At 47.5% G+C, this 25733-nt stretch overlaps 1 protein-coding gene across 4 annotated transcripts in view; it reads right to left on the bottom strand.

The window, feature by feature from the left end:
• Positions 1 to 25733, bottom strand: part of samd11 (sterile alpha motif domain containing 11) — a 59161-nt gene that overhangs the window by 6750 nt on the left and 26678 nt on the right. For 3 of the 4 annotated variants that reach the window (XM_059332338.1, XM_059332341.1, XM_059332342.1), the window contains exons 5-7: positions 21130 to 21222; positions 16967 to 17158; positions 5310 to 5463 (exon numbers count right to left, since the gene is read on the bottom strand). In XM_059332338.1, coding sequence (XP_059188321.1) covers positions 5310 to 5463; positions 16967 to 17158; positions 21130 to 21222 — 439 coding nt within the window. The remainder of the gene's footprint in view (positions 1 to 5309; positions 5464 to 16966; positions 17159 to 21129; positions 21223 to 25733) is intronic. The other variant, XM_059332339.1, reaches the window with a different exon arrangement.

Here is a 25733-nt window from a genome sequence, read left to right as displayed (position 1 = left end):
AGGATTATTTAAAATGACAAAAGCATTAAGCATAGAGGGATGTATAATGTGTGACTCCCTACATTAAAAGGACAGTTTTAAGTACATCTCATAGCCTCATCTTGGTGCGTGTGTGCATGCTGCCACACCAATGTATGCGGTGTATTTTTATCAGTGGAGCTCCAGAGGCCCCTGTGTCGCCCCAGTGCCTCATCAGTCTTGTCACGCCGCAGCAAGCGCCGCTGGCCATTGCTGTACCCTGGACTGCAGCCTTTCCTTCCCCTGCCGCCTTACACATACACACACGATATATACTCAGAAACGCACACATATACACACAACTCTAGACCCACACACATAATGAGGGCTGAATGCACAATGCCAGTGTGTCATGCTCCGACAGCTGGGGCGGCCCCTGCGTCTTGACCGGGGCCACGGGCTGAAGGACCTTCTAATTAACACTCATCCCTTCTCTTCTCTCCCTTTTTTACGCCCTCCTCTCCGTTTCCCTCCCTCTCTCCCTCTCACTCTCTCGGCTGCATTGAAACCGGTGAAAAGATGGAGCGTCCTGCAACCTCTGCTTCTGAAAAGGCCTCTCCATTATTGGCTTCGTCTTTTGTCCTCTTCGAGGGGGAAGGCGCCTCTCACCTTTCTCCCTCTCTCCGTCTCTTGTTCTGTCTTAACCATCTTTTGTCTGTTCTCGCTACTTCTCTATGATCTCTGAAAATCTGTCTTGTTTACTCTTTTATTTTCCTCCACTTTTATTTCCTTCAACCTCTACATATGTTTCTCTCCCCCTCTTCATCACTGCACTCATCCTCTTTGTATTTCTTTCAATTTCTCTATCTCTTTTGTCCCTGTAATCCTTTCTTTCATTCTCTTCCTTTCTCTCAGATTTGTGCACATCTTCATGGGTACAGGGACATGGTTTTGAGGAAGCAGATAAAAAGGTGTCAGAAGAGTAAGGCATCTGCACCTTGACCCTTTGAAAGTCTGGATTATGATGCCCTCCGTCCGCTCTGTGTCTAGAAGCACAGCTGTTTCCAGGGCCTTTCCTGAGCTCTCCATGTAGCTGCCCACACTTCTTTTCTTTTTCCTGTCTGTCGTTCCTCTCCTCCTGAGCCGCTGCTATCACACCAATCAGAGCTCAGCTGTGTGTGACTGCCGCCGCACAAAAGCATACATGGGAAACAAGCTGAGGAAAACAACAAAATCAAAACCAACACTGGGACGCATGAAACCGCAAATATTGTTTTGCAACTGTGTTCAAATTAGCTAGCGCCTGCATGTCTCCCGCCTCACTAAACGGTGAGGGAGAAGGAGAGGGAGGGAGGGAGTGCAAGGAGGGAGGGCACACATACAAGAGCGGGGAGATGAGATGGGGGGGTTGGAGCCAGTACTGAGAGGGTGATGGTGTGTGTGTGTGTGTGTGGGGGGGGGGGGGGGGGGGGGTGAAAACCATTCATCGATCGCCTCCGCCGCTGAAATGTTAATGCTAATCGTATAACCGCTCTCTCCGGCAGTGCCTCGCACTCCAGTGGCAGCTCCAATTAATCTTGGGTGAGGGCTACGGCGCGTGACCCCGGAGCCGCGAGCCGGGGCCCCGCTAGCCGCTGCTTATGTAATTACACCGCCCAGTGTGTAATCACCTGGCCTAATCCCTCGGGGCTAGCAATTAGCCTTGCGACACGCAGTTCCACTAGGCTATGCTAAGGCGCCCGCAAAACTCCCATCCACCCCCGCCATAGCTCCCGTATGCCAAACTCCCATCACCCCCCCTCCCCACCGCCCTTTCTGATATTTCCCCCCTTTCTTTCCTCTCCTTGCACCGCCTACCCTTGCCTAGCGTTAGCCCGCAGATGAATAACGGTCAATTAAAGCTGCATGACTGGGGCTGCCAGGCGTCTGCGCCACCATAATTAGGCCTAATCACGGGGAGTGAGAGAGACGCAGAGAAAGAGAGAGAGAGAAGGGGAGAAAGAGTGTGTCTGACACTCCCTTCCTCCATCTCTCCCTCTCTTCCTCCTTTTATAGGAGGCAATTTTAAGGGAGGAGTGGCAGACATTAGTCGTTTTGCTCTGGGGCTGTGTGTGTGTGTGTGTGTGTGTGTGTGTGTGTGTGTGTGTGTGGTTTACTTTTTGCCCTATCTGTGCATTTTGTTGGCAAACCACTAACATGCTATAAAAAGACGAGAAAAAAACAGTCACCTAGTTTTAGCATGAGAGTGAAAATAGGCAGATTCACAAATGCAAGGTGGGCTCATAATCACGCAAAACTATATCACTGGATGCTGCTCGCTCTCTCTCTCTCTCCCACCCTGCAGTGAGGCTAGGGGCTCCTGGGGAATTCACTGGTGTGTGACGACCTGTCAGAGTGGCGACAGCGGTCCCGTCCCGCAGCAGTCGTGTGTGTGTGTGTGTGTGTGTGTGTGTGAGAGAGTGTGTGTGTGTGTGTGTGTGTGTGTGTGTGTGTGTGTGTGTGAGACAGGGCTGCCCTTAATGACGGGAGCGTGGGGGGATTAGGAGCGCCGCGCGGCCGCCTTCGGCTCCTTCTCCGCAGGAACACATTTACACAGGAAGCTCATTAAAATGGATGAGGCTCCCTCCACGCTCGTTCTCCCTCTCTCTCTCTTGCTCGCTCCCTCCCTCCCCTTATCTCACTCTCTCTCCGTCACTTCGTCCTCTCGCCATCTCCTCTCTTCTTCTGTTTTTGCTTCCTTCTCTTCATCCCCATTTTAATCTCCCATGTTTTCCACTTCCTCTCTCTCCCCCTTTTCTCTTTGCTTTTCTCCATCCCTCTCCTATTTGCCTTGCAGATGCTTGGTGAGCTTAGTGCCATTTAAGGCCAGACAAATGGAGCGCCAGGCTCTAAGCCCATCGAGCGGCCCTAATGATTTGTTTTTAACAATGGGCCCTAATGGGCCCCAGATAATCAATGATGAGGGGTCGATGGAAAGGTGAGCCACGGAGAGAGTTAGAGAGGGGGTGGGGGGCTTCCATGCTTACTCACATTCTCAGCCTCGGCTTTTCATTCTGTCTCAGTTTTTTGCTTTTACCCACCAATTATCTAGATTTTAATTTTCTCTTCACTTTGCACTCATTCTACTCTCTTCTCTTCCTCTTCTTAATTTCCTCCCTCTCTCTTTTTTTTTGCAGTTTCTGTATATTTTTGGGGATGGGTACAGCTTGGCCCTAAGACACACACATCCACTACATAGACAAAAGTATGTGGATATTACACCCATGTGAGATTGTTGAACATGTCATATTAAACCTATGGACAATAATATGTGTGTATATATACTCTTCTGCAGAGGTTTTCCACAAGACTTTGTTACCTGTCAGCAGGGATCTGCTTCCATTCAGCCATACATGCCCAGGTTACATTAAAGCCTGGGCCTCAATGGTATGCAGACAATTGGCTGTGCTGCATCACTATAATCAATGAAATTGGCCATATCAGGCGTGAAATCAGCACGTAAGTGGTGCGTATATGTGACATGCAGATCTGCTTTACAAACAAAAATAGGCAGGTCTTATATTCATATTCCTATGCTAGGTGCGCTCAGCCATTTCTTTCACAGAATGTTTCATGAAGTGTCTATATATATATATATATATATATATATATGTATGCATGCAGATGTTAACTTTCAAAACTAAAGATGTAGCCAGTAAAAAGATCTGCACTACATACGTTTTGCAAACAGTGAACCTGTGGTGATGGGCGACAAGGCTTGGCATATAATCTACAATTCAGTTCATCCCAAAGGTGTTGGATGGGGCCAGGACACTATGCAGGCCATTCAAGTTCCTCCACACCAAATTGAAAAAATCATTTTTCTATGGGGTGCTGTTGTTGATGTTGAAACAACAAACTGTTGCCACAAAGCACACTGTTGTCTAAAAATATAGTTGATGCTGTAGCATTAAGTTTTCCCTAAATAGGAAGTAAGGGCCCTGGACCAAACTGTAAAGGAAACCAAAAGAAGTATGAAGAAGATGTATCCACAAGGATTGTGAATATGTACAGGGGAAACATCATACAGGTTCTGCACCACTCTTTGTCCATTTCCTTTTTCTTTTTTCATTCTCTCATTTGGACAATGGTAGTGATGGAAAGGGCACTTAAACAAATTTTCCTAATAAACCCCTCCTTTTCATTCACTCAAAAACATACTGAGTCTGAAAGGGTTAAAGTAGAGGCAGAGAGGGACGGAGTGAGGTAGAGATGGATGGATAGATGGAGGAAGGGAGGGTGAGGCCTAGTTAACTCACCCTGGTCCTGTGTGGCTAATTACTCTGTGTGCTGTCGGAGAACAGCCGCGGCTCACTGACTGCATTCACACTGCACTACTGGCCTCTCACAAACACACACAAATTAGCAGACATATTCACACAAACAAACCCAAATTCAATCCACATAGATGAGCACGCATGCAGACCGCCAGCTTGAAAAATGGAACAAACAAACACACGCGAACAATCAGCACCCCCTCCTTGCTTTAACACACGCACACACACACACAATATGTATACACCCCCACAGCCTCCCAGAGCTGCACCACACAGCGCCTGGCCGCTCTGCTTCCTGCTTATATCCCCACCCCTACCCCTCACCACCCCCTTCTCTGTCTCGCACACACACATACACCCTCCCCCCCTGCTGCCGCACCGCCGGCCCATTATCGATCCCCCGCCTCTCCCCGCGCCACATAAATAATCGACAAGCAATTACCCGCCCACTCCCGCTGCCCCCGGCTTTGTTTGGGAGGCGCAGGGGCCAGCGCTGGGGGGAGAGGAGGGAGGAAGAGCCGGAGATGCAGGCGCGCAGCTCCACAGTGGTAGCCAAGAGGTTATTGGATCCTTGGTTCAACCATGTATGTGGAAATGCACATACATTCACGCACACACAAAAACGTGCACTGCAGCACATTGGAAAGAAAAAAAAATGAGATCTTGCTGAGGAAGCGTGGAATGAGTGGAAGAATGGGAAGGAAAGCGCAGTGATGTGGTGATGTAAACTGGCAGGTGATTAACTTCTGCTTCTACTTTCTCCCACTGACAAGCTTTTTCTCAAAAATCAGAACATCATTTCATTGTGATTTCAACATTTACATGTGCTCATATCAACCGGAGTGTGTCACCTCTTATTCAGTGTGTGTGTGTGTGTGTGTGTGTGTGTGTGTGGAGGATGTAGGTGTTGGGCTTTATCAATGATGAATAATGCTGGTACTGCAAGCAGAGCAGAGTTGCAGTTTCACTAGCTAGCTATGGTCGGGCTGAAGGAGAGATTTCGGCTGCATGTGTCTGTTTGTATCGGTTTCTTACCTGTCAGTGTAATGTGCGTCCCGGTGCTGCGGCAGACCCTGCTTGCGTCTCTGGCTGGATGAAGAGGAGCTGCCTGCTGAGGGCAGGTGAGCTTCTAAGGCCGCTGGATTCCTCACTGCTGCAGCCAGTGCCTCCTGGCGAGCACGCAGCATGTCTGAATAAGGATCGAAGGGGCAACACAGGGAAAGCAGAGTGGAGGGAGAGAGATGGGAAGTTAGAGTTGACAAGACAAAGATTAAAGATTAAGTTTAGGAAAGAAGCAGAGGGGGGGGCAAGAATTGAGGGGGAGACAGAGGGGAGAGGATAAAAACTAATTTAGTATCCAGCTGCTGATGTCTATGCTGAGATATTATCAGCTTTGTATGGAGCATCTTTGAACAGAAAATCCTACTGATTATACATTTCACCAGCTTATAGTTGATGTCTTATTTTAAGTGCTGTACGTTCGCTGCAAGTGTGAATATGACACGTTTTCGGCCAAAAATAGCAAAAGTGCTGCATACTTTAAAGAGTTGTTTTTTGTCATGTGAAGGATGTGAGGGCTGACTATGCTGCAGGCAGCTCAGAAAAAAACAATACTGAAAATGATCATTATGCGTTTTCTAATCCCCATGTTACATCCATGTACACATAGGGATACACATGGGCACATAAACGCGCACACACTGAACAAGGATAAACAAAAACAGAGATTTTGGCAGAGGTGTATGAAATTAGCACATACTGCTTAAGTCCATCTGTTACGTTTTGGAATTGAACTGACCAGTTTCAAGCAAATGGGAGGAAATAAAGAGGTGGAAGCGGAAAAATGAAAAGGCTAGAAAGACGGGATGAAAAAATGATGGTGTGTGATGATGTTTTCAAAACAAATAATGACGTGTGTTTTTGTGCACGTGAGCAAAAAAAACGACTTCACACGTCAGGGCGCGGAGTGTTTTTACCGCTCCCCACCTCCGGCAGCATCACGCCTTCTCCCTCTATCTCTGTCTGCCCTCTCTCTCCACCTTCTGCCCTCTAACACTCGCCTCATTCCATCTCTTTCTTCGCTCTCCCTCTCTCTCCCTCTCCCAGCAACCCCGGTTCCCTCTCGCTCTCGTAGGAGAAGAGGCCTCATCATTATCAGCCAGGCCAGGCCACACCAGGAGACATGGCTTCTAATGAGAGAAAAATCCATCCTGCTCTCTCTCTCCTCCCTCTCTCTGCCTCAATCTATCTATCCTCTCTCTCCGCTCTTCTCCGCCTCCCCTCCTCCCCCTCTTTTTTAATTAGACAGATCCCTCGGGAGCTAGGGGCCATTTCCGCCGCCGGTACGGGTGTGACGTGTGTTTGTGTGTCTGTGTGATTTAGGTGCTTGCATGTGCGTGCCTGACTGTATGTGTGTGTGTGTGTGTGTGTGCTGAAGCAGTTGAGCGGGCGCCGGGGTGGGGGGGGGTGAAGCGACAGATATTAATGCGGCCTAGCTCCGGTGTATCGATCTGTTTGCTGCGCCAGGCCGCAGGGGACTCGGCTGGCGGCAGACAAGGGTGTGTATGTGTGTGGGTAAGGGGGGGTTGTGAGAGATAAGGGAGGGATCAGAGGGAACTGGAGCCCCAGAGCGCACACACAAACACACACACACTGTCTGTTGTGCACTTGCATACACAGTACAGCTTGACAGGGTGGAAGAGTTGACCTCCATGAGTTTCCTATGGTCACAGTCCCACCTCACCAATTATTTTGTATGACTGGGTCAGTTAAAGGGGTACACCAGTGATCTAGTATTGCACTTTCATAAAGTTTGGTGACTTCCAAGTGACAAATTTCAAAAAGAATGGTGCAGATCGATGCTGCAGAGCCTGAGATATCCCGACTATATTGCAGCCAAAATGTGAAACAAGGAAGAAACCATAACTTTGGGCTGCAGACCTTAATTAGTCAAGCTCTAAAAACACTGTAACCTACAATTCCCATAATGCAACTCAGTGTCTTTCGCTAGACTCTCCCTGCCTTGTAAACACCCACGCCTTTTAAACTCTACACGCCCAGGTTATAACGCCAGCTTTGTGCTTTCTACAACTGTTTCCACAGGCTGAGTAATACTGTGTTTAATAAACTGACTTTAACAGGGGTTATAGCCAGAAAAATATCAAGGTTATTCATCTAAATTCCACAAGCTGAACCCCACTGGCCTAAGCCACAAACCAAACTGAGATGTTTTTCTTATCAAAAACTCAACAACAAAAATCTCACAATTTTATTGAATTATTTTAACTGTTCAATTATATTTTGTTTTATTTTAAAAGGTAAATGCTGTTTAAATGGCTTTTTAACACTACAAGTTCTTTTTCTAACTTCGTTCGGTGTTTCACTATGGGGGAATCGCTTAATGCGTGACCAACTACGGAAGCTCCAATGACACCACGTCTGTCTTTGACAGACAGGTCGACCTGTGGGGAGGGCCCCGCCCTCCTTTATTATAAGGGTCGACTGCACTGACCAGGTCATTCTCGCTTTCTTCCCATGCGGAATAATCTACATTTAAGCTCCTTCAGCGCATCCGGACGAGTCGGACTTGCTTAACTGCTATCAGACGTCCCGTCAAGGAGCTACGTCGCCTAGCGCGGTTCCGATTACGACTCTGGACTGTGCTGAAAATTTTCGTCATTGAAATAAAGTGAGTTTAAGCTTTATTGGAATAGCGACCGCGTTGTGGCGAGCTATTCTCGCGAGCGACTTGGTATTTGTTTACCGAGCAGCAAGCGATTATTTAGGGCGATAGCTTCAGGCGAGCCCGGTCGGGTTAGCTAAACATTAGCTGGTGGCTAACCAGACTCCCGACGCATAGCCATCGCGTAACGGCGGGCTATCCTCCACAGGGTGCGGGTTGTAGTGAGGTTACACTAGCTATAGCCGGTGCTCTGTTACAAGACTAACGTGTTACGACGAGTCTTGTTTTTTCTTGCAAGATATCTAGGTTAACAGCCTAGCTTCTTTCTACTTCTCTAGTCATCATGTCTGTGCCCGCGACCCCCGCCAAAGGGTCCGAGCCCAAGGAAGCGGGGGGTGCGTCCCGGTCTTGCCCTGCGTCATGCGGAGCCATCATTTCGGGCAGGGATCCACACCCGCTATGTATAGTGTGCATGGGCGCTAAACACGCCCAGGCTTCACTAGCTGACCCGCAGGTCTGCGCTCACTGCGCCACCATGACTGAAAAAATACTAGAGAGGAGACTGAGGGTTGCGGTGGCTAACATTAACAGCCAGGACCCATGCCTGGCTAAAACCACCGAGGCAAGAGCAAACCCCACTGCCCATCAGCGGCCAGTCTCGACGAGCTGGGCCGACGCGATGGACGAGCTAGAGCCACTGGACATGCCTCCGCTGTTCGAAGGTCTCTTAGCGGGGAGCGACGATGCAGACGGCGATGCCAGTTCTGACATCCTCGATATGGATGATATGGAGGAAGGGGAGGAGGATTCCACCTTCCCCACTCTAGAATCCAGACCCCCCAGCAGTGCTGATGCGGCCTCGCCGGTCGATAACAACTTGTATGAGGTTTGCAAGCGCGCCGCTGCCAAGCTAAACATCCCATGGCCAGCGGCCCAGGGCACGGAGGGGACGGTGAGGGACCTATACGATGGTAAAAGGCTTCCTCCAGCCCAGCCTCCGGCGAAACAGCTCCTTCCAGCAGTCCCAGCATGCATGAAGGAAATGAGCCGTTTTTGGTCTAGCCCTTATAAAAGCAAACTTGCCACACAGGGCCACTCTAAACTAGAGGTGCATGGCATGGCTGACCTGGGGCTGGCTGAACCCCCAGCCGTGGAGCCTTCAGTGGCGTACCACCTCCACCCGAATCGCCGGTCCGTTTCTGCGGCCTCTAACGTCTCACTGCCCGGTAAAGTAGAACGAACGACCGCTGCCATTTATCAGAGAATGTATAAATACGCAGCTCAGTCTGTCTGTTCTCTGAACGCTGTCACGCTGTTGTCAGCTTACCAGGCTGAGATATTAGAGGAAATGGGCCAACAACTAGATTCTGGAGTTCCAAATCCAGTACTCTGGGACGAGATTTGCGTGGTGAATGATTTACTGTTACGTTCCTCCCGTGGAGCGGTGCAGGGCTGCGGCCGCGTCATGGGGCTGGCGGTCTCAGGGGAGAGGGCTTTGTGGCTCAACCTGTCAGGCTTAGGGGATGCCCAGAAAGCCGAAGTGATGGACGCGACATACGACCCCACCAAGGGTCTTTTCGGCCCAGCCCTCGAGAAAATGAGAGAAACCAGCACTCTCAGAAAACAGGAAGGGGAGGCTTTCGACTTGTGTCTGCCTCGTAAGCAGACACCGCGCCCCCCAGCCCGTACAGGCTTCGCTGCAGCGGCCGCCGCAGCGAGAGGAAGGCAGCACGACAGCAAGCCAACCCATAAGCCCGGGGCTAGCCGCAACGATCAGCCGCCGAGAGAGAGAGCCGGTAATAACAGACCCTGGGGAAAACAGTCGTTCGCGGCTGCGGCGGCGAAGCGCCGTCCTTCCAACCCCGTGGAGGGGAGGAAGAAACGGCCATCCTAACGTTTCAAGCCGGCCCGTCACCCCCTCCTCCACCTGCGAAAAGGCGGAGAGGAGAGGATGTGAGTTTTACCCCCTCAATGTTCAGCGCGGAGGCTCCCGTTCCAGCCGAAAGCCAAGGGGTCCCTCCTCCAGAGGTGAGCGAGGAGACAGAGGGGTTGTTAATGTGTCACCAAGCACAAGATGTTCACTGTTCTCAAACAGTAGTTCACATCCCCATATTGAAAGAAATAAAGTCTGTACGTTTGCATCCAAGCTCACAGCTGAGGGCAAAGTACACAAAACAAAAAATGATAAAAACAAACAGTATAAGGGAACAGGGTCATTCCTCTTCCCTCCCTCCAGAGGGCGCTCACACCCCTCCGGAGGGTTGTCTCTCTCTACCCACGGTAGGAGAGACAGTGCAGTGCTTCAGGGGGCCTCTGGCTGCGCAGGTAGAACGCTGGCGCGCATGCGCAGTTCACCCCTGGGTCCTGGCGACTGTTTCGCGAGGGTACAGACTGCAATTCGCTATGAAACCACCGAGGTTCAACGGTGTGTTAGATTCAGTAGCGGATGGAGAAGCAGCGCAGGTGCTGCAGGACGAGATCAACTCTCTTTTACACAAGAGAGCGATCAGAATGGTCCCGAACGAGGAGAGTCAGCAAGGGTTTTACTCCCGCTACTTTCTCATTCCAAAGAAAGGGGGACCTGCTCTCCGTCCTATTTTAGATCTTCGTGTATTAAACAAACATTTAAGGAAATACACGTTCAGAATGTTGACACACAAGGTGCTTTGTCAATCGATTCGCCCGGGCGATTGGTTTATAACGATCGACCTGGCAGACGCATATTTTCACGTCGATATTCTCCCCGCACACAGGAAGTTTCTCAGGTTTGCTTACCAAGGCAAAGCCTACGAGTATCAAACTATCCCTTTTGGTCTGTCACTGGCCCCTCGGGTGTTCAGCAAGTGCGTGGAAGCAGCGCTATCTCCGTTAAGGAGCAGCGGCATCAGAGTATTTTCGTACATAGACGATTACCTGATATGCTCTCATTCACAAGAACAGGCAATCAAGGATGCGGAGAAGTTAACGTCCCACCTCACGGGCCTGGGTTTCAGAATAAATTGGTCCAAGAGCCGATTACAGCCCACTCAATGCAATGTCTACCTGGGTCTGAGTTTAAACTCCCTCAGATATTGTGTCAGTCTCTCGGAGGAGAGAATAACGTCATTCAGACAGTGCCTGGCGCGCTTCCAACTGAAAGCCGCGGTGCCGTTCAGACTCTGTCTACGACTCTTGGGTCTGATGGCGTCAGTTATATCAGTGGTGAGGCTCGGGCTCCTTATGATGAGGGATGTACAGAGATGGGTGGCATCATTAAAACTATGCCCCCGCCGTCATCTCCGTCGTTTGGTGACGGTGTCACCGGAGTGTATGGCGGCTCTCCGTCAGTGGCGGGACCCGGCTATTTTCTCTCGGGGTGTGCGCCTGGGGGCAGTAGCGGAGAGGGTTGTCATGACGACGGACGCTTCCTTAAAGGGATGGGGAGCGACCTTCGGGGGCAGAGCAGTGAACGGCATTTGGTCGGTGGAGCTGGCTCATGCTCACATAAATTATCTGGAGTTGATGGCAGTGTTTTTAGCTCTGAAAAACTTTCTTCCATTCCTCAGGGGGAAACATGTTCTGCTAAAGTCAGACAACTCCACAGTGGTAGCATACATAAATCGGCAGGGCGGCACACGCTCCCTGCAGCTACACAGTCTGGCACGGAAAATAATGTTGTGGTCCAGCGACCGGCTGGGGTCGCTACGAGCGACGCACGTGCCGGGAGTCTTGAACATAGGAGCAGATCTTCTGTCAAGAGGAAATCCTCTATTCGGGGAATGGAAGCTTCACCCACAGGTAGTGGCACAGGTGTGGCAGAGATTTGGGCAGGCTGCCGTAGATCTCTTCGCATCGCAGGAAAACACGCAGTGCCCCCTGTACTTCTCCCTGGCGGACGTAAACGCACCGTTGGGGATAGACGCTCTGGCCCACCCATGGCCGAACGTTCTGCTGTATGCCTTCCCTCCTCTCAGCCTAATCTCCCCCACTCTTTCCAGAGTGAGGAAGCGGGGCCTGTCACTGATTCTAATAGCCCCACGATGGCCATCCAAGCATTGGGTGGCGGAAATAGTGCAATTGCTTTCGGGCCAACCATGGCCCCTCCCGCTGCGAAGGGATCTGCTGTCTCAGGCTCGAGGGGAGATTTACCACCCTCATCCAGAACAGGTAGCACTATGGGCCTGGCCCGTGAAAGGCTGAATTTAAACGCAGTTGGTTTGCCCCCCGGTGTGATCGACACTATTCAGTGTGCGAGAGCCCCCTCTACTCGCTCATTATACAGCTGTAAATGGCGAGTGTTTGAGGAGTGGTGTGAGGTGCGACATATTGTCTCTTTTCAATGTTCGGTTGTGGATATCCTCTGTTTTCTTCAGGATCTGTTGGACAGGGGAAAGGCTTTTTCCACAATTAAGGTTTACCTGGCTGCCATTTCAGCATGCCACATAGGGCTGGGTGACAAACCAGCAGGGCAACACCCTTTGGTGTGTCGCTTTATGAATGGTGTACGTCGTAAACTCCCAGTCTCTAGGTCCCTGGTACCTTTATGGGATTTGTCAGTGGTGTTAGACGCCCTCTCACAACACCCATTTGAACCTTTGGAGGGTGTGGGTTTGAAGTTTCTCTCACTCAAAACGGCATTGCTCTTGGCTCTGACTACAGCCAAGCGGGTGAGTGATTTACATGCTCTGTCCACTCGCCCAGCATGCCTGCAGTTTGGCCCTGGGCTTTCAAAAGTATGTCTACGGCCCAACCCGACCTTTGTTCCTAAGGTTGTGGAGTCTGCGTATAGATGCCCCACAGTCGAGCTGAGGGCTTTTCACCCTCCTCCGTTTTCATCAGCTGAGGAGCAGAGGTTAAATGCTTTATGCCCAGTGAGGGCATTGCACGTTTATGTAAACAGGACAGCAAGTTTCAGGAGAAACGACCAGCTGTTTGTGTCTTGGGCTAAACAGTTCAAGGGGAAAGCTCTGTCTCGCCAGAGGCTGTCCCACTGGCTTGTGGAGGCTATAGGGCTAGCTTACAGGTGTAAAGGCCTGCAGCCTCCTTTAGATTTAAAGGCTCACTCCACTAGGGCCATGGCTACATCATGGGCCCTGTTTAAAGGAGTGCTAGTGGAGGACATTTGTGCCGCGGCAAGCTGGGCTACACCGCACACATTTGTAAGGTTTTACAGGTTGGATGTTTCAGGTCCATCCTTAGCTCATGCAGTACTGGAGACAGGGACTCCAGGGACTGTTTAGTCATGGACTAGGTTTAAGGATGCCATATGGCTTTGGGAGAGTAGGCAATCCGGGAGTGGGCTATATCTCCCATAGTGAAACACCGAACGAAGTTAGAAAAAGAACGTCGGGTTACTTAACGTAATCCCTGGTTCTTTGATAACAGAGTGAGGTGTTTCACCAACACTTCCCTCCTTGCCCGGTAAGGGAAGAAACCGTTTAAGAATGACCTGGTCAGTGCAGTCGACCCTTATAATAAAGGAGGGCGGGGCCCTCCCCACAGGTCGACCTGTCTGTCAAAGACAGACGTGGTGTCATTGGAGCTTCCGTAGTTGGTCACGCATTAAGCGATTCCCCCATAGTGAAACACCTCACTCTGTTATCAAAGAACCAGGGATTACGTTAAGTAACCCGACGGTATATACTTCTAGTGGAGAATATACAAAATAATGTTTATTTCATTTAGTTTAGTTTATTTCAGTCAAAGATATAAGACTCACTAAAACATGAAAATCAGGCTGAAAAACCCAAGATGTGAGGCTTCAATGGTAGCTAGCTAACCTTGACCTGTACAGTCAAAGTGCCTCTTTAAACACAGACAATAAAAGCTGTATAAAACAGTGGATATTTAAATGTATCTTGATAAGTTATTTATCTGTTATTTCTCCCATTTCTTTTCTTATTTCCGATCTTTTTTTAATCAAGTGCATGTTTGTAAATCTTTATTTCAACACTGGGTTCATATTTTGCTCTATCTCCTCCATTCTCTCTAATTCTCTTTCATGTGAACTGAGAAGAGCAGGGTCACCTGGGGCTCTACCCTTCACTGTGTGTGTGTGTGTGTGGGAGAGTAGGTACTCAGAATTTCCCCCTCTAAAACTCTTGGTGTCGCAGCTGCTGGAACACAAGGGGAGAGTCCCTTCATCTGCAAATTAGAGTCCTAATTAAGAACACACACACACACACACACACACACATACACATCTCTTCTTATGCCGGAGTTATTTTGGGAGGTCCCAGTTTACCACTCGGACCCATTCTGCTTATCCCTCTTTTGTGTCATCCCATTTTTCTCCTCGCCATCATTCCTGGTGTTGGGCCTAAATCCCCTCAGTTAAGCTGGGTTTTTCTCGGCGTGAGAATGCAGAGGAGCGCCGCACTGATGCAGTTTGGCCGGCCCCATGATGGATTTGGCGGACTGGCAGGTACACAAAAGCCGACATCTATCCGCTAAAGCGCACCATACACCAGAAAATTAAGTATCTTTTCAGGAAGAGGTATTCGGCCAGTATCATAGGCTTAGCAAGCAGTAAATATGTGGCGAGTTTGTTGCTCTAAATGTCTCTGACCGTCTACTTTGACCAATCACTGGAGGTTTTCAGGCACTTTGGGATGATGATGATAAAGAAATGTTGTGTGCAGCTTCATGTTTCAAATCAGAATAAACTGCAGGAGACAAAACAGAAGCAGGCCTCTTCCATCCCACCCCTCCCTTCACTTTCATCTGGATATCTACCCCCACCTCTTTTTCTTTTCTCTCTCCCTCACTCTCCTTTCATCATATGAAGAGGGGAGGGAAAGCCCTCCTGGCCATTTCTACAACCCTGCCATCCCTCCACCTCCACCCCCAACTCCCCTTCCCTACTCTTCTTTTGCCCATCAGGTCCAGAGAGAACCTCTCAAACAACACCTTGCACCTACACATTCATACACACATGCACACAGAGTTCCTCCTCGCCCCTGCCTCTTTCACGCACACACACTTTAATTTTCGGTGCCCGACACTTCAAACACATGAAAGGATGCTCTGCGGGGACCAAGGCTAAAGGGAAAGTTGGAGGTGGGGGTAAGGAAAAGGAGGAGGAGGGGGTATAAAAGCAGTGCTTGAGATGGAGATGTGTAGGGGAGATGGTGGTGGTGGGACGGGGGAGGGGGTCACAGGGGCCCCATCAGAGACCAGGTCAATGTCAAGGGGCTCCCGCTGAAGTGCTTCACATCAGTCTCTCAAGAGACAAAACAGCCGTCCCTCTGCCCCACCTCCTGTACTGTTCGTGTCTGAGTGTCAGTTTCTTAACAAGCTCCGACCGTTAATTGGAGAAAGGGAGGATCTGAAGGTAGCGGTATAATTTTTCTGCAGAAACTTGTAAGTAGTCGGTGGATAGATGGAGGAAGTTGCCAGGTATGGAAGAAAAGCAATATTTGTAACACACCAAAGGCTTGGCTGTCAGGGAGCGTTGGCAAAGCCTGTGATGCCCATGGCTCATCATCCGCTTAGAGGATCTAACACGCGCAAACACCATACCCAAAGTAAACACGTCGGGGAGAGTAAAAAACTTGCCGTGAAGTTGTGTTTTAAATGGAAGTTGTACTTAAATGTGTGACCTGACCATCATGAATATCCGTGAACCTATATGTATGCGTTTTTCTTCATTTCTTTCTCCGGTAGAAGATATTTATTCCCTCTTCCTTCGTCTTTGTTCCTCCATCATTTCTTTTGAGCATTTTTTTTGTACTCCTAATCCTGGTTTCTTTTTACCTCTTTCTCTTCGTCTTCTACACATAGACGAGGAGAAAGAGGTAAAGAGAAACCAGCTTTTAAGTGCGGCTTGGAAGAGGAATGCATGTGTGCAGAATAAGGGACAGCGTGGAAACTATCAAACAGTTTGGAATGTGGAAGTGAAGAAAGGGAGCGAGTATGTCTGTATTGCGCCAGAGCGTCTGCCTCATACCAGCAAGGTTTCTGGGAAAGGAAGCCAGCGATCAGACTGCACCCTGGGCCATAAAACCCCCACAATGCACTGCATCTTGCCTTTAACTCCTCTAAGACACGGGGAAAAGGCAATTAAAGCATTTATAGGCTTCGCCCCCTAGATTTGCAGCCAGCAATTAAAAATCATTACTAATCAAATAAAAATAAAAGTAGCTCAAACTACAATTCAGCCAGGGCATCGATTGGATTTATGCTACTGCAAAAGAGCTCATAAAGACTGGTCGGACTTAATGTTACATTCTGTACAAAAATGTGAGAAAAAGGTTAACATTTAATGGCAGGCACAGTGAAAGGAATATAAAGCCAACTTATAAAATCCAAACGAGGCAACTTTTCTCATTTTCTTTTTTTCCTTTCAAACTACAATTCTCTGAAGCTAAAACCAGTAAATTTAATGTGACTGTAGAAGTTGAGAAAAATTGGGACGCACTGGTGGTTTCCAGGGTGTTGGTAGATTTAGAGGGTTGGCAGGTGGCCAATGAGAGCTCCTGGATCAATTGCAGAGTTGATGCATGCAAAGCCTTGTGGGTGTTGTTAACAACCGAGAGTCATGGTGGTCAGAAATCACCCTGAGTGACACTTTGACACTGGGTGGGCAAGCACCGCAAATAGAAATGTCAGCCGTCTCCATGGCTGGGGTTTTACAATAGCAGGAGTGTGGCACACCTTAACATGGTACCCTGAACACAGAGCTACACTCTGGGGTTACAAAGTAGCAGTGCATCGATGTGACTTGGTGACAGGTGACGGAAGAGGTGTTTTTTATAGAAGCTGGTGAAGTGCTTCCAAAGGAAACTTTCAGTTTGAAGTAAATCTCAAGTTACTTCAAACTAACTCTAAAGTTATTTCAAAGTACAAAAAAAAGAGAAAAGTACCTCTTGATCTTTCATGAGTCAGTTCTTACTGGTAGAGTAGGAAACGCTATTCTGAATTTAAAAATCAACTGTGCATTGAGGTATGCAAAGTAAGGTGTAACAAAATTAATCTGCAGATATTTGAAAGCCAATATTGTGAAAGTGAGAATGATGATGACCACACACACCTACAAATACAGAGCCTGTGGACTGACCATGGCCAGGCAGACCCATGCTGCTCGCCAGCTGGTAGAGCCGCTGCTGCTGCTCCTCATAGGACCCTTGCTCGCTGAGGGCTGACATCATGCGCCTGTAGTGCTCCTCAGGGCTCATGTGGCCGTGGCTGCCGCCAGCCTCCACCACCGGGCTCTCGGAGTTCTCTGTAGAAAGGAGGGAGACACTTACATTATGACCAATCAATGACTCAATATCCAGCCCATCAGGGGATAAATACTAACTTGAAACTGCAGCTTTAAAACTCTATTAGGCAGGGCTGTAACAGTTGATTTATTTGTACAGATCCGTCACAGTATGGGGTCACAGTCCGGTGCATGCAGTCGCACCCAGACTATACAGTATGAAGACTGATGCATGTAATGCAAAACCAAAGTTCACAAGTGGAAGTTTCGCATGGCAACTTTTAGCATTTAGCATCAGAGAGAGATTTGTGTAAAAGATAAGGACGGTATGTGAAAAGACATGAAATGCATTCATGGCATCACTCATGTATGCTGATCACCAGGATGATAATTGTTTGGGTGCTTTGAATGTTAAAATATAGGTATGGTGGAAAAAATTGTAAACAACAATTTTTTTTGTTATTCTGTGTATGTGGGGTATTTTAAATTTCAGAGCATAAGCGATGCTTTGCCTGTTGTTGGTTTTCTTCATTGTTCATACAGTGTTATACAGAAGTGTTTGAAATGTTTCTTAGTTTTATAATGAAAGTAATTTACCAAACTCCTGCAGGAGGATACTGTCTGTCTCTGACACTTGAGCTACTGTCTGTTTAACATAAAGAAGAGAAGAAGAAACGTATCCTTATGCATTTGTGTTTTTTTTCCCACTGTGATGTTATCACTCCTGAACCTAGGTATGAACAAGCCGTGACTTTCGTGTACCATTACATCCCTACTAAAAGGCTATTACGTTGATGCTGCACACTGAACTATCTTTACAGCATATGATCAAATCATCATGTATTCATCCACATCTACGTCCATCTCCATGTCAGCAAATTCCTCACTGATTGTGAGGAATTTGCCTCAACCACTTACTCACATTGCAGTTTAGAACAGCAGCCAGAGGTCACAGATTTGAAAAATTTGTGACTGAAAAACCCCAAATCACATTTCATGACATCACTGAACTGAACAAAGAACACTGCTGATTAGCAATCCTGTAAAGTACGGTATGCTTTAGTCCTTTTGGCCCCCAAAGAGAGAAGAGAAGAACCAACATTTTCTGAATGAAAGTTCACTCACTGCTGTTCTATAACTATAATTGCATTTGAGTAGTTCTGAGCGCTCTGAGGCTTCTACTAGTTCCCAATTTTCAGGGTGTAGTTATTTTGAATGACGAGACAGATGTATTTTTAGGATAAAAATAATTTCATATGCAGTTCTAAAAAAAACATCAGAAAATGCAATCGGAACACACAGTAATCACAATGTAATAGCTATTATAAACAACACAGAGCAAAGAACTACCCACGGTTTTATACACATGCGTATTTTTGATTACTGCACTCTCTCTGTCGTGAATGCTTCCTCAAATATCAGCCAGGAAACATGCTTGTGCACAGATTATTCATTAAGACAACAGCACTGAGGGGCAGGAGCCTCTTTGGATAAAGCTATACACCGACAGCCATGCATTGTTAATGGTCTGAGCCTGACCTCTGCACGAACTCACTATTTCTCGTACAGAAAGCACAGCAGTAACCATGCAACTATTTCTCATATCAGGTGAAATTCATAAGTAAGGTTGTTTTATTGTACTGTCTTTAGACTTTTTAAATGCAGACTCCCAAAAAGGCTCAGTTTCTACAGTCATGTGTGTGTGTGTGTGTGTGTGTGTGTGTATGTGTGTGTAGCCCTGCTGTGCTGTGTTTACGGTGTTGTGAAGATGATGTGGTGTATGATATCCATCTAGCTGTCAGTCCCCACACTTAATCTCTCTCTCTGACCTCCCTCCTCCCTCTCTCTGTCAATAGTAACATGATCTAAGGTAAGGGTGGTGGGGGATATGGGGAGGTGTTTTGGGAGTTAGAGGAGGGAGAAAGAGGATGAGGAGGAGGGAGAAGCAGTGGAAAGCAGGGGTTATTTTTACCACCCTCCTTCTTATTGAAACCTGAGCCTGGCCCCGGGCAGGCGAGCAGGAGTGGCGCTGAGGAGCGGAGGTGGGTTGGAGGTGGTGGTGGGGGAGGAAGCAAGCACGCAAGCATCTCTGTCTCCACCGCCAAGCTTCAGCTAATCCACCCAAGGTCTCCCAGTGTATGTGTTTTGTGTGTATGTGTGCGTGCACAACTAGTCTGTGACTGTCTGAAGTTTTCTTGCTCTCTAAACACAGCAGGGGGTGCCGACTTTGCAACAGAAAGAAAAACAGACATCATTTACACAGCGGCATCCAATCTCTCCAGCTCCATCCCTACACTACCCTCTCTGTTTCTCTCACTCAATCTATTTCTCCACCTGCATTAGTCATTAAAGGAAAGTGTCTGTCGCCGAAGTTGCAGGCAAGAAGGCACACATAAAAACACACATACAGGTGTCGGGGTTTGAATGTGGACAGAGCTCAGGGTTAAGACACAGGATCAGCAGTGTTTTGAAATGGCTTAAATGCACTTCTCTGGACAGCAGGCTGCACTCACACACACACACAATCACACAAACAGTCCTTTTTGTTTCCCTTATGCAAATATCCCTTGTTTGCTTTAAAATCCAAAAACCTAACCACGCAGGCACAAGAACACAAATTAAAAACGCACAAGCCCCATTTGCCTTAAAAGGAAGCCAAACCTGAGTACACAGACAGACAGACAGACAGACAGAGACACACACGCACAAAAAAAAGCCCCATGCATCTTTCAGAAGTAGGGTCTGAGAAAGACTATGATGGCCAGGAATGAATGCTGCTCTACACAGAGAAAGAGGCTCCCGGCAGGGCTGCTGTCGGTCAAAGGTCAACCAAAGGGCAAAGGTCAACACCAGGCTCAGGGTGAGCTCTACACAGCTAAATCTGCACTGACACAAATACCCTTCACCAATCTTTTATCTCCATAGAAGTTAGCAATCATAAAATAACTTTTTTTACTCAGAATATTTACTTGTGTAACTGTTTGTGTGCTGATGACATTGTTTGGCTTACACGTCTGGAGTGTGTGTGTGTGTGTGTGTGTTGTTCAGGTGTCTCCAGAGATGAGGCTGGATGTGCGGTGAGCTGCTTTTCTGAGCTGGTTTTGTGGTTTTGCCTGCTATATAATGCATCAGTCAGGAAGTCTTCCTCAGGAGCCCAGAGAGAGACCGGGTGGCAGTGCCGGCTCCACACCAGGCGCCTGGTTTCACGCCACATGAGGGAGAAATGAATAATAGAGGATGTCGACCGGATTGCAGCACTACAGAGGGACATTGTCTTGCCAACATATGCCTTCTCAAAATACATTATTCATGTTGCTCTTATGTCATATAGAGAGCAGACGAAAAGGTAACAAAGGGTGTATATTGAGAATCAGCTGCAAAAATGAAATTCTATCTATTTGGGCTATCATTTAGAAATCATTACCTCCACCAAGTACGTTATGTTTTGGTTCGACTTGTTTGTTTGTTTGTCAGCAGGATTACCAGGCCACAAGTTTTTGCCGTAGCATGGGTTAAGAAAAAAACATTTTGGAGAGGATCCCAGTCAGCCTGGGTTTGGTTCCGACCCATGAACCCCTGCTCTTTGCTGCATGTCACTATAAGTGACTGCTAAGTGATTTGAGCACCCCAAATTCAACCAACAACCATCTCACCCTTTTACTTCCCTTGTGTGTCTGTGTGTATATGCATATGCCCATAAGTGTGTAAGAGAGAGGAATGGGTTATTAGAGACAACAGCATGGAAGTTAGTTCTTAAAGTGTGTATGAAACCGAGACTGTGTGTGTTGCTAACAGTAAGACTGACCACCACCAGCTAAACCAATACTGCCTCATGTCTCCCTCTTCTTCTCTCTGCATTGTCCATCGTTTTTCTTTCACTTTCACACTCAGCCTCCTGTCTTCTTTCCTACATTTTTTTACTTGTTTCCTCTCAGAAAAAGCACGTCCAAACGTATCTGTAACGTCACAACACACAATACGCATGTTCTTACCTTTGGGGGATACGCTACGTGACTTCTTGCTGTCAGAGGGACACTCGCTGCTGCTGTTGGGAGAGTAGCTCCGTCTCTTGCCTAGAAGGTCATCTGTAAACACACAAAAAGAAAAAAGTCAGAAAAAAAAGACGAAAGTAAAAGCTTGATATCCGTCCTCCTCTGTGTCTACCTGTATACATGGCGGTGGCTTTGGAAATGCAGAGTTAGAACGGAGAGAGTGAAAAGGAGCCAAAGAGAAAAAAGTGATAGGTGGAGAGAAAGAGAGAAAAAGAGCAAGTGAAGCAAGTCACGGGCGTCTGGAGATGTGCCTGTTCTGTCAGATATGAGAGGGGGCCTGAACCGCCGTGGATGACAGATCTGCCCGGTTCACGTGTGTGTGTTTGTCTGTTTGAAGGAGGGAGGAGGGCTCTGTGTCTCCTCCAACGTCTCTTTCCAACAGTCTGTCCTCAAGTGTTATCACTGTTCTTCCTCCCTCTTCTTTCTTCGTTTTTTCCAGATGTTGGCACAAAAGCCTCTGACTGAGCTAAAGTGCATAAGAGCCTCTCAGCTGCTTGAGAAATTGCTCTCAGCCTACATTATGTCTATATAAAGTGTGGTTTTTTAATTTTTGTACCTCCACGACAGCTACTCCCCTCTCTCTCTTGTTGCTGTCCTCCCATCATAAACACACTTGTGATCTTGTCTCATTTCTCCATCTGCTTCCTTGTCTTTCTCCTGTGTTTGTTACCTCCTCCCATCAGGAGTTCTCTCTCTCCTCCCATTAACACCCTCCCTGCCTCCATCTCTTCCTCCCTGTTCTCCCCCTACCACCTCCCCTGCCACCAAAGCGGAGCATCTAGTGTACAATTACAGCACCCCCTACTGCCGTCTCCTCCTCCTCCTCCTCCTCCTCCTCCTCCTCTCCTTTCCTCTCCTCTCCTCGCCTCTCATCCCTCTTTTCCTTCCCGCCCAGTCGCCTCACCTCCACCCCCCTCAAACACACCTCAAATCAATACGGGCCTAATCAGAGAGAGAGGGGATGCAGAGCACATCGCACGCAGCGCCGGCAGGAAGGAAAAAGCCGTTTGTCATTGCTCTATCTTTCTCTCTCTCTTTCTTTCTCTATTTCTATCTCATGCAACTCTGCCTTTTTCTCCGACTGTTTCTTCCTCCACACAGCCAAGCCACAGCAGCAACTGCTTCCCTTCTTTCTCTTTTTTCTTCTCACTTCTTGGTGCGTATTTTTAAGGATGGGGGGCAGTTTTTTTCCCTCCATCACGGAGAATGGTTCCTCTCCCTTCCTCTCGCTCTCTGTCTCTCTTTTTCAACAAAGCAATTTTTCATCATTTTCACCGCATGTGTAAACAGTGCAGGAAAAAAACAAAAGGTAATTTCGTAGCAATACCCAAGCAAACAACATTTGGCGAATTCTGTGTCCACTACTGATATTGTTACCCTGGCAACGGGCAGACAGTCATCAACAGAGGAGTGAAGCTGGAGTGGAGTCTGACCTTTAACCCTTAACCTCTCACCCAAACTTATGCTCTTTCTTCTTCATAATAAGACACAGATAGATAGAGAGGGGAAAGAGACAGAAAGACATTTAGACAGGGCTCAGAGGATTTTGTTGGGCTGCTGAAGGAGCCCTGGCGTTGATGAGAGGGCGAGCTAGCAAACGAGAAAGGGAGAGAGAGAGGGAGGAGGTTCACTAATGATCCAGTGTTTGATGTTCCCTCTCAGGTCCTGAGGAGATCCACTCCCTATACCATCCCAAGGAGACAGTGTGGGGAGGAGGGGGTTGCTAATGGACAACTGCGTGCACACACACAAACACACACACTTTTTCACAATTTCTACTTTTTCTGTTTTTCCTTCTCATTTTCAAATCATATTCTTTTCCTTCACTGGTCTTCTCAAAAAAAAAAAACACAAAATGGTCTCCATCTGTCTATTAGTGGAATATTAACAAAGAGAGAGGAAAAAAGCTCCCATTAGTTAAAACCTCTCTTCTACCAAACACACACACACACACACACACACACATATGCTTACACCCACACCCAGAGCCTCTCATGATCAAACACACACACTTGAGTCGTCTCTTGAGCCGACCTCACTCAAGACACTGCGTCTCCTGAGCGAAGTGCCCGAGGGCCAGAGATTTGAGGGCGGAAAGCTTTTAAAGCCAATTAAATGGGGCTTCTTAGAGCACCGGCGCTCCCTTTTAATGCCGAACCCTGAGCTCTGCTAGCGTCTATGCTAACCCTTTTACTCCCACTAACACTGCTTACAGTCAAGTTTGCTACCCCGGGCGTTTCCCTACCCCCTGCTTGTTCATATTGCTGAAGAATTAGTGGTTATGGAGTCAGGAGTTGACTCTGACTGTCAAAATAGTCCAATAATTAAGTGCAAATAGCAGTACTAGGCCACTGTGTTTGCCATTCTTGGTAAAAAAAAAATACAGACTAACTTTTTTCAACCAGCCAATATTCTAGCCTCTGCCTCAGTTCCCCCGTGCTAGTTAACCTCCTCCTTATCTGCTGTTCTTCCCGCTGAGAGAAAAGAGGGATGAAAAAATAGGGACAGATAGGAAAAGAGGAAACAGCAGGACCTAAACGACTTCTCTTTTATGTGACACCACCAGGGCAAACCATCAGGCAGGCATTCCTCCTTCTTTCTTATTCTCTGATTTCCTCTCCTCCCTCAAACTTTAGTCCTCTTCCTCTCCACTCTCCATCCCATGGAGCGTGGTGACAGCTCAGACAGCCAGACTCCTTAATTCCTCTCTTACTCCGTTAATCTGTCATCTTTATCAGGCCGGGGAGGGGGGGCTGTGTGGAGAGAAGGGGGGGAGTGACAGGCGGGGACGTGGGGTGGGCCGCCAGCCGCAGCCCCCCGATCAATCTCCACATTACAGCTGACAGAATGGTGCTAATAACTTATTGATCCCCCCTCCGTGCGCCGGGGCCTCCGCCGGCCCTGAAAGCCCTGCCATTGATTGGCTTACAGGCCGATGCAGCTGGGAGAGGGAGGGGAGGATGGGAGCGGGTGATGGAGATGGGGAGAGAGGCGCTTCTGCTCACGCTGAGCAGAGGATGCGCAACCTCCAACACATGCAAATGTACACACTGCTCCGCTGTTTGTAATGTTCTCTCTTTTGAACAGGAAGAGAGAAATTAAGAGAGAAGAAATGCTCTAAAGAAGAAGAAGAAGGAAATCATGGGAAAAGAAGATGTGAAATATGGCTGGCCTGAGTGGCCAAGTGAAAATCTGTGACACTGTCGTATAAATAAATGTCCCCTTCGCAACGCAGTAATTTTATTTAATACAATAAACTAAATGTAGAGGCTATTTAAGTAAGTTTATATTTTTGTCGGTCTTTGCTGAAAAAAAAGTCTGGTGAACAGGTGATAATGCACAAGAAGTTGTTTCGAGCAGCGGTAACAGTGGTTTATTTACAATAAGTCCTGCTGAGAAAAGTGTTTTTGACCTGAAGATAACTTACCACTCAAAACAAAATCTTTCAGGTAAAGGGAATTCCAAATAAAAGTATATCTTCGTTTTTAATCACCTGTTTCCTATCACTCTTAAATGTCTCTCATCACATTGGTCTTCTTCCATATTCAGCAGCTTTGCTAGGAGATACCAGAATATGCATAATGTGGCTCAGTTGGTAGAGTGGTCACCCACTGATCGGAAGGTTGGTGGTTCGATCCCTGACCGTGGCAGCCTACGTGTCGAAGTATCCTTGGGCAACATACTGAACCCCAAATGGCTCCCGATGCTGCGTTCATCGGTGTGTGACTGAATTCCCAATGGTGGCAGGTGGCACCGTTGTAGGATAGCCTCTGCCACCAGTATGAATGTCTGTGTAAACGGGTGAATGAGCGCAGTCTGTAGTGTAAAGCGATTTGGATAAAAGCGCTATATAAGTGCAGTCCATTTACCATTTATTTTCAAATCAATGCACAGGTTATAAAGGCCATATTTTGAGATGTCCAAAATTTGGAATACTATAGATTGTCGTTTTTCGTGAAGAAATCATAAAAGCCCCGATACTCTCAAATTGGTCTTATTATAGTCTGTTGATACATGTAGTAGGGGGCTTTTCCAGAAATAACAAAAAACACCATATTTTGAGATGTCCAAAATTTGAAATTTGAACAAAAACGTCGTACTATAGCATGTCGAAATTTTTCGTGAATATGTCATAACATTCTTAAATGCCCCGAAACTCTCGAAATGGTCATATTATACTTTGTTGATATATGAAGTAGTATAGTTTTTCAAAAAATTACAGAAATACACCGTGAATACACAGTCATTTTTTACAGTGTTCCTATTAAGCAGTGGGAAGTTTCTTCAACACATATTTCCCTTTTTGCTTCTGTGACAGAGATAATATCAACATAAATCAGTGTTTACTTTTGGTTAGAATTGCCTTTCTATGCCAATCATGTTATAACTAGCTGTTAATACTTTAAAAGTAATCCTCACTCACAATCAGTTTGGAAAAAAAGGTCTTGCACAAACACGCTAGGCTGCAGATTCACACGCAAGCAAACATCTAAAACCAGGCATTTAAAACCACACACGGAAAGGTGCACACACACAAAAATGTG

The sequence above is a fragment of the Centropristis striata genome, chromosome 5, assembly GCF_030273125.1.
Source record: "Centropristis striata isolate RG_2023a ecotype Rhode Island chromosome 5, C.striata_1.0, whole genome shotgun sequence".
Taxonomy (NCBI): domain Eukaryota; kingdom Metazoa; phylum Chordata; class Actinopteri; order Perciformes; family Serranidae; genus Centropristis; species Centropristis striata.
Note: the sequence above shows the minus strand (reverse complement) of the source record. Positions and strands in the feature narration are given on the sequence as shown.